Genomic DNA, 13,872 nt, shown 5'->3' on the forward strand with positions numbered 1-13,872 from the left:
CGTTTGAATCCTGAGTGCCTGATTTGAACTGTTTCACTTGAGTCCCAGTTTTACACTCTGTTTCTGTTCCGTGTAGACGCACTTTCAGCCTGATGTTGTAGAGGGGTGTGTGTATTACTAAAACAGAGAACTGAACGCCTCAAGATACACACACACACACTCACACACACACTATAGTTCCAGCCTAAGCACACTCTCGGACCTTGCCGTTTCCTGTCTGGGGTATTTTTTTCTCCTCGAGCCCACGCTCTTCACTCACGGATCCTAGATTGATTCTCCAGTGTGTTTTCTTCCAGTCCCGTCTCCAGCTTAGGACTTTCTGGAACCTTCTAACCCAACACCATTCTTCCCGTCAGTACTGCCTCCGCCTCAACCAAACTACCTGTGACATCACCCCAACACGGCACGTCGTCTGCATGTTCCCTCCTCCCCCTTCCCCCGGAAGCAAACCCGACCCCCATGCGTTCCAAATCGAAATGGTGTCCGTTTAATGACGAGGACTCGCTTGGGATTAACCTCCTCACAGCCTCTTAGAGTAGGTTTTGAACTTCAGGCCACGCCTGGAAGCCCTCCCTTTCCAGAAGCTACTGCACGTAGCACCAAGATGGAGCCGAAAGCCCCAGCAGAAGCCTGTCTGCACAGCCTCCTGAGGGGAGCTGAGGGAAACGGCAGTATTACCCTCACACATCACAGCCTGCGTTGTGGGGCAGATTTGGAGTCTATCTGTGACGCCGACATCACCTTGGCAATCAAAGCTTGGGCTGCTTGTTTTTATCTGTGGTGTGTGTGTGTGTGTGTGCTATATGTGTGTGCTGGTGTGTGTGTGTGTATAAATGCACATATGGGGGTGTAAAGGTGGGAGAGGGGTGCAACCTGAATCCCTACCTCCTTTCTCTCTCTCTCTCTCTCTCTCTCTCTCTCTCTCTCTCTCTCTCTCTCTCTCTCTCTCTTTCTCTCTCTCTCTCTCTCTCTCTCTCTCTCTCTCTCTCACACACACACACACACACACTCTCTCACATATATACATTGCACACACACACACACACACACACTGGGACAGTTGCCACACTCAGGCTCTCTCCCTCAGCACCAGAGGAAAAGGCCAGGGTCTAAAAGAACCTTTTTTTCCCTTTTTCCCTCCTTTCCTCCTCACTCACTCTCTCTTCCTTTCACTTCTGGTGGCCATACATTACAACTCCTGCCGGTCTCTCTAGGGTCATCCAACACCCCCCCTTCACCTCTACCCCACTCTCTCCCCCCCCCCCTCTCTTCCCCACTCTCTCCCCCCCCCCCTTTCTGGAGCAGCCGACAGCCTGGAGACTTCAATCACTTCTCTGTCGGTCAGACTCAGACAGGATGGAAGGGAGCTGGGAAGGGTCTGAGTGTGTGTGTGTGACTATGTATGTGTGTGTGTGTGTCCGTCAGTGGGTGGGTAGCTGTTTGCCGGTTTACCAGGACATAAGCTGGTACAGTCAAATAAACTTCATCTCAACCCTTTCACAGGTCAAATGAAATATGCTGCCAGTTTCGAGACTCAACCTCAAGCTCAGCTCTTTCCTTGGTTGCCATCTCAACCATTGCAAGACTTTGAACTACAAGGACCACAATTACCAAAGAAGACAGCCAAACCAAGCATGGCATCACAACAGGTGGAGTGTGGGGATGTTAACAAAGCAGCCTGCAGCGTCTGTTGACTCCCTGCCATGCCTGGGGCTCCTTGTATGGCTCCCTGAGGACCCCAGACGGCAGGCTGGACACAGCCAGACAGGCGTCCACAGAGGATGCCTGATCAGAACGCAGATGATGGAGCTGGTGGTGGTGAGAAGGGGCTGGGCTGGAGGAGGAGGGGGGGAGGGGGAAGGGGGGGGATCAGATGTCAGCCAAACCGCCTGAGGCAGGGTGGCATGAGTTTCGAAGAAGACGCCCATTTCAATGCCAGTTGATTGAGGGAATACTTTGTTTTATGTCATGTGGACAGTTATTTATTAATGATACTATGTACTTTTTGTCTTACAAACTCTGTAATGTTTCTCTTAACATTACAGATCTTCAGGAAGGAGGTCTTGATAGGTCTGTGACCAGACACTATCCTTCTAAGTACCAAAGTAAATCAATGTTTTTGAGGCCCTCCTTCTACTCCCAAAGTAAAATATATAAATTCTCATAAAAAAAATCAGGGGTGATGTAATTGTGGAATAAATATTTGATATTTGGGCGGTAGTAGGTCTAGCCAGGTCGATGATAGTGACTGCGGGTCCTGTTTGTGTGTGTGTGTGTGTGTGTGTATCTGTGAATAACAGAGAGAAGGAGAGAAAGAAAGAGAGAGAGAGAAAGAGTGCAGTGAACTATGGTGATCAGAGCAGTAACCCATACCCATGACCAGTCTGACCGTGACACAAAAAAACAACAGAAAAACAACAACATATTTTATCTAGTCTGTCCTACTTTAAACCATTGTTACTCTCTGGGCTGGGGGCAGAGAGCGAGAGATCGAGAGAGAGCGAGAGAGGCAGAGAGAGATAAACAGAGCGACAGAGAGAGAGAGAGAGAGAGAGAGGTTTTGTAGCATTCGAACTGGGGCTGAAGAGATGAAATTACACCTGTTGTCGTAGCTAACGTCTTTGAAATGCGAGTCGCCCTTGCTCGCCGCCAAAATCATTTCCCCAACAATACAGCCTGATCTTTAAACAAGCAGATCTGGGTCGCTCCACTGACGTGACAGTCCTCGCTTCTGGAACACGCCTCTGAACCACTTTGTGTGTGTGTTCATGTGTACGTCTGTGTGCATGTGCGTGTGTCTCGGGCGGAGTCTGCAGCCCACTGCAAATCATTTCAGAAGAACTGTCAACTATGTGCGTATGTGGCTCATCTAAGTGCCTCGATATCACCGCTAATTCACAAGAAGGAATACGCTCATTTGATACCAGCCGCACCGCTCACTACTGTATGGCCCCGTCCCTAACTGAATGACTGCGTGGAGGTCTGACCTTAATGAGGGCCTTATTCATGCTGACTGTTGCCATATGGCTACTGTGCACTCTCTCTCTCTCTCTCTCTCTCTCTCTCTCTCTGCACCACATCTGCTGTGTGTTACGCTCTCACACACAGCAACACGCACACACATACGGACCGATGCCCGAAACGTGGGTGGCCTTGCACACCCTATGCACACGCACACACATACTGTACGTAGCATTCCACTTACTGCCTGGTCACTGAGATCCTGGGAAGCATCCATGGATCCTTTAGGATTCACAAGACACCTTCAGTAGAGAGACATGTACAGAGAGAGAGAGAGAGAGAGAGAGAGAGAGAGAGAGAGAGAGAGAGAGAGAGAGAGAGAGAGACAAACAACAAAAGAGAGAAACAATATGAATTTGACAACACAAAAGTGTACTTAACATTAAAGACAGTATCCCCCCTCAGTGTGTTGTTCCCCTGTTTTATTCTTCCGTTATTGCTTGGTTCCTCATGTTCTGGTAATACCATCCCTGTGTGGCCTGTGTATGTGTTTGTGTGTGGTCAAGAGTGTCCGGCTAGGGTCTGTCTGGTGAGTGTTAGATACAAGAGAAGGGGAAGAAAGCTGTTTCAACTTCAGCAAATCATCGACAATGAGGGGTGAAGTAGAGAGATAATTGCAGAAACAAATATCAACAATGAAAACAGAGACGGGTAAGTGATAGGACACTGTTGTTGACTGGCAGACAGGCTATTTTGGCAGATTGACTGGCTAGCTGGCTGGTTGGTTGGTTGGCAGCCCTGCTGTTTGGCTTGGGACGCGTGGCTTAGAATGGAGAATGGCCCTGGAAAAGACAGAGGCTAGACATGAAGAGAAGGAGAGAGAGGGTGAGAAAGGAGAGGGAGGGTGGACTGTTGTGATAGAGGGACAATTGAAACACAAGATCAGCTCCACGTGATCTGGGGGAAATGACCACCTCCCACAGGCAGAGGAATCCAGGGCTGGATCATCTTCATTAACGATGGGATTCCGACTAGGATTAAACTTCATCTAGATGTGACTCTTTTCTGTACTCCAATTTGCTCACTCTCTCTATTTGTGGGCTTTCTGCTATTTGTAAGGTGTGTGTGTGTGTGTGTGTGTGTGTGTGTGTGTGTGTGTGTGTGTGCATGCATGTGTGAGAGAGTGTGTCTGAGAGAGTGTGTGCGAGAGGGTGTGTGAGAGAGGGTGTGTGTGCGTGCGCGTGAGAGTGTTTGTGAGTGTGTGTGCATATGTGTGTGTGAGTGTTTGGGCAAGAGTTTGTGTGAGTGTGTATGAGTGCATATATGCAATCGTGTGTCTAAAACAAAATAATTCAGAGTCCAACTCCAGCCAGCTCAAAGGGATAGGAGAGGTGAACCAGCCAGACTCATCTTTGTAGGGTCGTGTGACATGACTGTCCTCTCCAGCCAAACAGTTTCAGTAAAGAAAAACACCTCAGGCCAAATTGGATAATGGACACCCTAACCTGATGCACAAGCACACACATGTGCACTAACACACACACACACTACCTAAGGGTAGGAGTCATTAGAGGATGAGGTGTCATGCTCCCTTCTTAACTCCAATTGTCTGACACAGGCTTAGAAGGTGGGATCTGCTTCCCAGTGTTGTGTTAAGGTGAGATGGCCAGATGGGGCCTAGGATAACATATGAACAAAGCGTCTGCAGAAGCAACCGAAATCCGCACACAAATATATCATACACATCATTCCTCTTCTCCATGATATAACCCCTTATGAGACTTTGCACTCCAATGTCACGTAGTGCCTAACTCCTCTCTTCGAACTTCGCTGTCATATTGGCATATGAAGAGAGGAAACGTGCGAGGAAACGTGCGAGGAAATTTGCGTGCGCAAATGTGTGCGCGTGAGTACGTGTTCAGGGCAGTTCCAGCTCTGTCTTTTGAACTGGCATCCTTTTAATTTTTCATAGCGTCCAGCTCCCCCTCGCCTGAAACCGAAGACAATAATGCGTCTCTCAGCGAATTGATTTGTGCCCTGGCGTTATCTCTACCCTGCCCCTCTCTCTTTCTCTACCCTCTGTGGAGGACAGTATACAGAGGCGACTCGCGTTCTTGTTATCGCCAACTCCTCCTCACGTTAGTTCCCTCCAGCCTTGGTCTCTCCACCGTGAGTTCGTTACCTGACACTGCGCAACGAATCAATACGCCTGCCATTTCCGTCAAAATCCCAGAAGAGAGAATTATATTTCCCGCTGTTCATATTGACAGCGACATAGCAGGATAACACATGGGGAAGGGGATATAGTATGAAGCTGACTAGCCTACATATCTACAGTGTGGTAATTTCACGCCATAAAACCCGAACCGTAGAGATTGTTGTACAAACCGCATGATGCGATCAACATGAATTTCTCTCATGCCACGGTTCCGTGCGTCACGTCGGCTCAAGAGCTCCCGTGCATAAAAAAGTTATTGTTTCAATATCTACAGTCTAAACTGTTGGCTTGGTTGCCTACATTTACTATTTGCATTGTTCAGTTTTATTTTATTAATAAGGGCCGTCATTGAAAAGTTAGTAGGCCTATGGCATGAACATAAACGAAGCGCAAATTAGCGCGCAAGGCACTTCCCAAAATACCATTCCACAGTGCCACCGTGTCACCACGGTTTACTGCCATTGTCATAAAGACATTTCAGTCGGTTAGTAGCGCTATCACACTATTTCAGCAACGGTAAGACGAATAGATTACATTGATTTGTGGAACTCATAAGCCCCAAACCGTGCGTAATTGTCCAATTAAACCACATTTATAAAGGCATTGTGTGAATTGATTTGGATACATACAGGCCGATCTGAAATAATAGACTGTAAAATGAAAGGACTGTAGTCTATTTTCACAATGTGTTCAAATGTTTCAGAACTTCTAACTAGTTGGTGGGCTCCTTCAATAAACGCTTTTGCTCACTGTATTTTAGAAAACAGTTAGGCTATGTTAAATACGGCTAATGAAGTCTTGACTCACCTGTGGGCTGTCTGGAGACAAGTCATTTTATTATAAATTAAATATAATACAGTAATCACAGACCTAATGGAAAGAGCAAGCGACCAACGTCAACTATTTTTTAATATTAATATATTTTTTAATTTGTGTTTCCAGTGCTGGAAAATTTCCAGGATGAATTGGCTTTGAGAGTTTTTGTTTTATTAATTCTCAATCTGCCCGAAAGTAAATTGGTTATTTGCGGTGTTAATTGCAAATAATTGTCACTGTTGTAAGTCTAATTATTACTAGTTAGGCTACTATAAATAAAACACATATTATCTAAATAATCATAGAATCAAAATGGTGCTGCAACAAAACCAGTAGCCTATTACCAGCATTTGCCTACGGATAAATATTTGGGGATGATAATAGCAAACATCTACCAAATCTCATTAAAACAATGGGCATGTGTAAATACGTGCTGGTTAAGAAGGCTTATGCGTCCGTAATGTGAAATCGAACCTGTATGGATTTCGGTGGGTATCAGATTTTAAGTCGGCGTGAGTTGTCATGTTGTTAGGGACAAGCCAATAGCCAGGGCCATTCAGGCCCGAAGTGCCGAGTCGTGGCGTGGTGCGGGTATAAGATTCCCATTTCCTACATATCAAATATAAACACAAACTCCACGTGGGTATACGGGGGTCATACAAAGTGAGAGGCCCCGCATGTGCACGAGATAGGAAGGGGGTATGCACAACGGATACACCGCAAGGCAGCTCGAGGGTAACAAGGCCAAAGGTGCATGCGTAGATGAAACAATCTAAAGGAAATTTCCACCAACCTTACAAAACTTATTGCACATATGGACTTAAATATGGACTTTACACTTCGAATAGTAACATTGGCGTATCATGTTTCTGTAATATTCATTTTTTGAAGCAGGCAGCTGGGAATAACAGGCAAATTATACACTTGTTCCAATTTTGACAGGGTTCATATTTGATGAATGCATGACTCATTTTTATATCACACTCATGGCGTATTAATGAGCCAAACAGTCCGGCCTTACTGGTCCCGTTTATAATACCAACATAACCTTATACAAATTAATTTGCATGCTCCTTAATTGAATAAATAAAAGCTCATTTAACATTCAGTCAAGCATTCCAGACAGGATGGAACATCTCCCACAATTAAAATATTTCCCCCAGCAAAACAAAGATAACATACCCAGGAAAAGAATATCTTCACACCTCCAAATAACTTCTTTCCAATTTCGTTTTCACTCCTTGGAAGAGGTCATGATAGATTGGAGTGGGTTCACAAAAGCGGGGCACAGTTCGCGTTACAGCTCGCGTGCTGTCACTCGCTCTTAGGAGTGCCAATAACCAAACCTAATGTTGCTCTGACGGACTCAGCTCCCAAAAGCCCCCAGAACAACAGCACAGACGCAACGGTTTTACAGTTTAGTCAACAAGTGACAAAGTCTGGCGGCACTTCGGAATGCTGTTAGGGTCAACAAGCCAGTAGATCCCTAAAAGTAAGACGATTATTTGATTCGTTGTCAAAGTTTCAGCGCTCCTGCGCAAGACCCCTTCTACATTATTGAAGACAGTCTGAAGCGGAGAGATGTTGATCGTTACGCAGTGCGCATGCGTTCAGCTGCCATGCTTACAGCGTTTGGAAAGAGTCCAAAGCAGTAATGGTGTACGGGGGGAGGGGATACCGAAATTACATAGGCCCACATATTAATAGTTTGGCCCAAATGATGAGCAAAGTTTTATTTATCCCACTCCAGCAAGGAACAACTTGCTCTTCCCAAATACCATAACCCAGCTACATTGCGTATCATTTTACAACGTTTCACACGGTAAAATTTCCATCAAATGACAAAGATTAGTTTCCGATAAATAAATATATTAATATATACAGTATATATGAAATACTTCTTGTTAAAAAATCGGTTGTCTCATTCTTCGTTCATTAGGCTACTTTTTTTTTACAACTAGGCTATAGGCCTATCAATCTGATTCAAAATAATAGTGCATTAACGTTCATGTAAATAAAATCATATCATGATGTAAAGTGAAGTCACAAGGTATTCTTTACTGAACATTAAATGTAGCCTATAGCGCACGGGTCGGCCCACATTTAAACCCATTTCCTATATTACGTTGTCTTTTTACACTACAACAATAGGCATATGTTCAGGCCAGGATCATAAACGTAGTTTCGCCATTAGGGCTTTCAGTTTTGACTGTTAATAGACGCTTATACAATAATACAATCTTGTGTTGCTGTGGTTGTCCACTGATGATGATAATGTCATGTAATTGATGTGAGTTGATGTCACCGATGATGATATTCCAGCCACAATGCTTGAGACATTAGTCCATGCACACCTAGTACATTGACACTCTCATTCTTCCTGTTTTTTACAAACATACACACACAAGCCCACATAACCTTGGCAGACTAGCAGATCATTTAGCATGCAGCTGAACTTGTCAGGAGATGCAAATGAAGAAGCATTCCCATCTCAAGTAAAATACAGCAGAGCTCCAGTTTATGGCACATCTAAGACATTACAGCATCCCACGCTACTCACTCTCCATCACCACACACACCCTTCTTTTATCAGCATCTCCAATATCCTGGTGACCACAGCACCCTTGTCGTATTATTCACTGTAAAAGGAACCCCTCTCATAACATCTTGGGACTGGTCTGCAATAGTTTATCTAAATTCTACAGACAGCAGAGGTGTGTTTAGTTGCCATGTTCTTTTGAGGTTTGAAAAATGCATTATGGGAGAGCCTTGGTCATTGTTGCCAGGCACTCACATCAGTGGAATAGCTACCATGCCCTGAGAGAGAGAGAGAAGGGCAGAGATAGTATGTTGTTGTATGACTGTTAAAACCTTTTTATATCTTACTGTAACATGCATTTATCTGTTACTTTTCTACAGTCCCCAACTTTCTATGTTACTGTTATTTTGCCATATTATTATTGTTAGACTCCTTGTAAAATGTTATGATATTTATGTTAAAATGTCCATTCAATATGGACTGCTTTGGCAATACTGCTCAATCCGAACTGTCATGCCAATAAAGCATTCTGAACTGAACTGATAGGGGTAGAGTGGGGATGCCAAAAGGGCAAGTGTTGTGAGTAAAGGTATGTTTTACTATTTTTTTTAAATATTAAGCCATTTATTTATTCAAATAATTTAACTGATTTAAAGTAATCATCAAATTGTCGCTTTTGGAAGACAGCGGCAGGTGTATCTATTTTCTTTGCCAGCTGTTGCTTGCGCGCGGGGAAGATGTTCAGACTCCGACTCTCTTGCCAAGTCACAGACCTCATGATTCAAGTGGAGGAGGTAGGGTGGTAGGGGGAGGGGGGGGAAGAAATACCGTTTAGCTGCACGGTATTTATAGATATGTAAGGAACTTCTGCTTGGGCCGGGTGCTGACGACGTAAAACGAGAGGACGCTTCCATAAGTCGAGTGTCAGAGCACGCGGGTAAAAATACCCGGTGAAAGATGGGCCCGGTCATTAGTGGCGCATTCTGGCATGTGACATTGCAGCGTTTCAGAGGTGATTTATGATTATTACTACAGCTAACCCACGCTCTCCTTTCCCCTTCTACCTAGCCCCTAAATTGGTTTCCCAAATGGAAATGGCACACCGGGTTTATTTCTGTGCCCATAAGCACAGAAACAACCCTTGGTCCTGAAGGTAGTTAATTCTTTGAAAAAGATAGCCATACGGCATGCTTGAGTTTCAAATATTCCGTTTTAAGAAGTTAAATAAACTTGAACTTCACCAGACGATGCGAATTGAGCAGTATTGCCAAGTCCTTAGCCTCAGCTGTATAGCTTACAGCATACACCATATATCCTACCCCCCCCCCCCCCCATATACAACTAGATTGTGATAGAAGAAGGGTGAGAAAGAAATCACAGGTCAGATGAAAGAAATCACAGGTCAGATGAAAGAAATCACAGGTCAGATGATGTGTGTGTGTGTGTGTGCAGGCGGGGGTGTGGGGGGGCAATGAACTCGCCCAGGACCGTTACACTCCATAATTACTGCAACAGGCTACTGCAGAGAGGAACAAAGGAAATATTTACCACCTCGTAAATTCCATTAATGTCCTGCCGAGTGACTCCGGGTCTGGTTACACTTATCTGGCACTTTATTATTATGACTAACGCCACCACACATAATGGCCAACACTGTAACCGCGAACAGGAGAGAGAATGTAATTTTCCATCAGTATGTGCATGGACCGTGCACGAATGATAGGGAGCAATTAGATGAAAAAGGGTTACTTAAATTTGATTCAAAAACCTAGCATTCCCTTTCAAAACGAAATAACTTTGAATCAACTCTTTCCATATGAGGGTGTGCTTCACATCTACCTTCAATGGTGTGTGTGGTGCAGAGGAAATAGGTGAGATCCTGGCTCTGTTTATGAGGACATGATTGTGTGCCTCGAAAGAAGCTGTGTGTGTCTACAGAGTGGGATGTGTATGACTTAAACAGGCACTTAGAAGTGCCAGACGTAGGGTCACTCTGAATTCTTTCTCAAATCATTTGTCCTTTTGGGCAAATGATGGAGCATATGCCTTAACATACGTGTGTGTGTGTGTTAAAGAGAGCAAGACACTAGTTTGGAGAAACCATGTGTGTGTGTGTGTGTGAGGAAAGAGACAGACAGTGTGTGTCTGTGTGCAGGAGTGTGTGGGCGTCTCTCTTGTGATGGGCCAACAAAATTAGTTTACCATCAGCTATATACGCTCCTCCGATTTTCTCCCCGCGTTCGGTCTTTTCCCTCTCCTTCTCCCTCTCCTTCTCTCCCAGGCTAACTCTATAATAGAAGCTCAGGTTCTGTTTTACAGCAGGGCCTTAGGGGGACTACTGTAGCCAGATCCAAACGTTTGGCTTCATGTAGATTGAATGTTTTATGGTTATGGACATAATAGTTTAGTGCAGGAGTATCTCAGGAGGAACCGCCCCCACACCAGTCTCTCTGGCTCTAATCCTTAAACCAGGCAGGGGAGGGAACCAGAGCCCCTATATGAGACATTCCCATATTATAAGTAATAGAACCCAGGCTGTACATCCACCCAAGTCTAAGGGCAGGAAAGGCCTATTTGATGCCCGGGGTCTGTCGTTGAGGCTGTGCAGGTTCTACTGTTGGGTAATAAGGGGGGTGATGGTGGCGTGGTTGGGGGCTGATGGGTCAGACGACCGCCCTCCAGTCACTCCCATCTGGCGTGCTTGAGCGTGTCCTTTATACTGCCGTGCAAACGGAGACACAGGAGAGAGAGAAGTAGATTGAGTGTGTGTTTGTGTGTGTGTGTGGGGGGGTAGGAATCCAGTAATACTGTCAGGGTCAAATTGAGTAGATTTAGTTTAGGTTTCAGCTTTTTCGTTACACTTAAATTTCCAACCAAAGATTTTCAAATTAGATACAAGCATATTTCAATAAGCATATGTATATATAGTGCATTATTAACAAAATGCATGTATAATTGCCACAGGTGCCTGTATGTATGGTGCTGTGTGTTTGTGCTGAGAAGTCTATAGGCAGCAGGTCAGACATGTTAACTCATTCAGGCTTCCATATCAATTCTCAGGGGTCAAAGGTTGAATCATTTGTGACTTTCACTGCTGTGACCCTGTCCTGTTTAACGATGTGGGTGTGTGTTTGTGTGTAAAATGGCAATGAATTCAGCTAAAGACAGGAGATAAGACTATGGATGCACATTTGGAGTACAGGGAAGAGAGGTGTGAATGTACCTATGGTGTGCGATTCTGAGAAGATTTACATAGCTCCAACATTCTGTGGTATAAGAATACAACCTCACCTCCTTGCCTGGGTCACAGCGATTTGGGCCTGGGGGGAATATATAAACTCCCTCTGCTGATAGCCAACACAGATGTGTGTGTGTGTGTGTGGATTGACCGCACATGGCTAGGGTCTTAAATCTGTGTTGTATTAATGAAGACAAAAAGACTAAAAAGACATTTATTTTTAAGGAAAGTTATCATAATGTAATAGTGTATGCCATCAGTAGTTTAATCCATTTTGAAATAAGTAAAGCCAATGCCTTGTCCTTTGATACTAGTGTAGGGCTGTGTTGGCAGAGACCTGAATGATAAAGCCCCTTTGTCACTGGTCGCTCAGACACTCGTTAGGGACAGTCGTGATTTGCACAAAACAGAATGTAATTAAAATGACAATCACACTTGAATGACACACCTCTGGAGAGGTGCTCTCAACAGTTGAAGAGGAAGGTGAACCGAGGAAGACTGAAATTATCATTAAAAGTTGTGTTCATGTAAATATTCAGTACCAGTTTGACTAAAAGCTGTTAGAACTACAGTACCAATGTCATGTTTGATATGATTTTGTTTCTACATTCTAGTAATATTTTTTATGTTGTAACATGTATATTTACAGAGCTTGTGCATGCAGTAGTCAGGTGGCTGACCGGTTAGGGAAGCGTGTTAGTAATCAGAAGGTTGCCAGTTCAATTCCCGGCCATGCCAGATGATGTTGTGTCCTTGGGCAAGGCACTTCACCCTACTTGCCTCAGGGGGAATGTCCCTGTACTTACTGTAAGTCTGTCTGGATAAGAGCGTCTGCTAAATGACTAAATGTAAAATGCAGTAGTCCAACACGTGTTTACATATTCCCTTGTCTTGCAAAAGGAATAACACTTGGTCCACTGCAGCCTTGAGTAACGATGAGTGATGGTCCAATTTGAATTTGTATGCGTTAGACAACCTTTCTTTCATATGGCAGGTGTCCCTATTTTAGTATGCAGGTTTGGGTGTATATATAGAGAAGATTTACCAATCACTTTGAGTTTTGTTTACTAGATGAGCTCCGGTGCTTTACATTTACATTTAGTCATTTTAGTCATTTAGCAGATGCTCTTATCCAGAGCGACTTACAGTAAGTACAGGGACATTCCTCTGAGGAAAGTAGGGTGAAGTGCCTTGCCCAAGGACACAACGTCAGTTGGCATGACCGGGAATCGAACTGGCAACCTTCGGATTACTATCCCGATTCCCTCACCGCTCAGCCACCTGACTCCCTCTTTAGTTGCTTTAGGCAACTAGTTTCATTGTGAATACCTTACTTAATGATTGCATTGATTTCATTATTATTGTATTGATTATCTTACTATTTATTAGATAATAAACTATCATTGTGCATTTAAGTTACTGGTTCTCCTGGTAGGCATCTATCACACTACGGCAGTGAAAACCTTGATCTAGTTGGGTTGATATGGCTAATACAGGTTTTAGACATGCACTTTTGAAGTAGGTGGTTTAAACTTATAGCCTTTGAGTCACTGACAGTGGGCTTCCCATGCTCCGAAGTAATACTGTAGCCTCTGGGGGTCAGTTTACATACTGTGATGGTGGTTAAATACATATCCATAGCAGAGATAAACGGCTGATTAGTTTACATTTAGTCATTTAGCAGACGCTCTTATCCAGAGCTACTTACAGTAAGTACAGGGACATTCCCCCGAGGCAAGTAGGGTGAAGTGCCTTGCCCAAGAACACACATCATTTGGCACAGCCGGGAATCGAACTGGCAACCTTCTGATTACTAGCCCGATTCCCTAACCGCTCAGCCACCTGACTCCCACCTAGTGAGTATGCATACTTTAAGGCCGGTGCCCTGATCAAGCAGACTATTTTTTACCTACGTCCGAGTTTCATGTCATTGACTGTTTAGCGCTCGAGGTTACAAGTAACGCACTTGCACATTTCTAAATCGGAGTCAGATATGAACGAGTCAATCTCCCTGACATCTAACCGAATTGTTTCAAAGCCGGGGACAAACGCAAGTGTCTCCGGCCTCACACTAGAGGTAAAGATGCTACATATCAGAAG

General features: G+C 44.4%; 1 protein-coding gene across 1 annotated transcript in view; it reads right to left on the reverse strand.

The window, feature by feature from the left end:
- The window catches only part of eya4 (EYA transcriptional coactivator and phosphatase 4), a 17,247-nt gene extending 11,235 nt beyond the window's left edge, over positions 1-6,012 (reverse strand). Inside the window, 1 exon segment of the mRNA XM_067241767.1 lies at positions 5,987-6,012. Within this exon segment, the coding sequence (XP_067097868.1) occupies positions 5,987-6,012 (26 nt within the window).
- Positions 6,013-13,872: the final 7,860 nt, after the last annotated feature.

Source organism: Osmerus mordax, chromosome 8, assembly GCF_038355195.1.
Source record: "Osmerus mordax isolate fOsmMor3 chromosome 8, fOsmMor3.pri, whole genome shotgun sequence".
NCBI classification, from domain to species: domain Eukaryota; kingdom Metazoa; phylum Chordata; class Actinopteri; order Osmeriformes; family Osmeridae; genus Osmerus; species Osmerus mordax.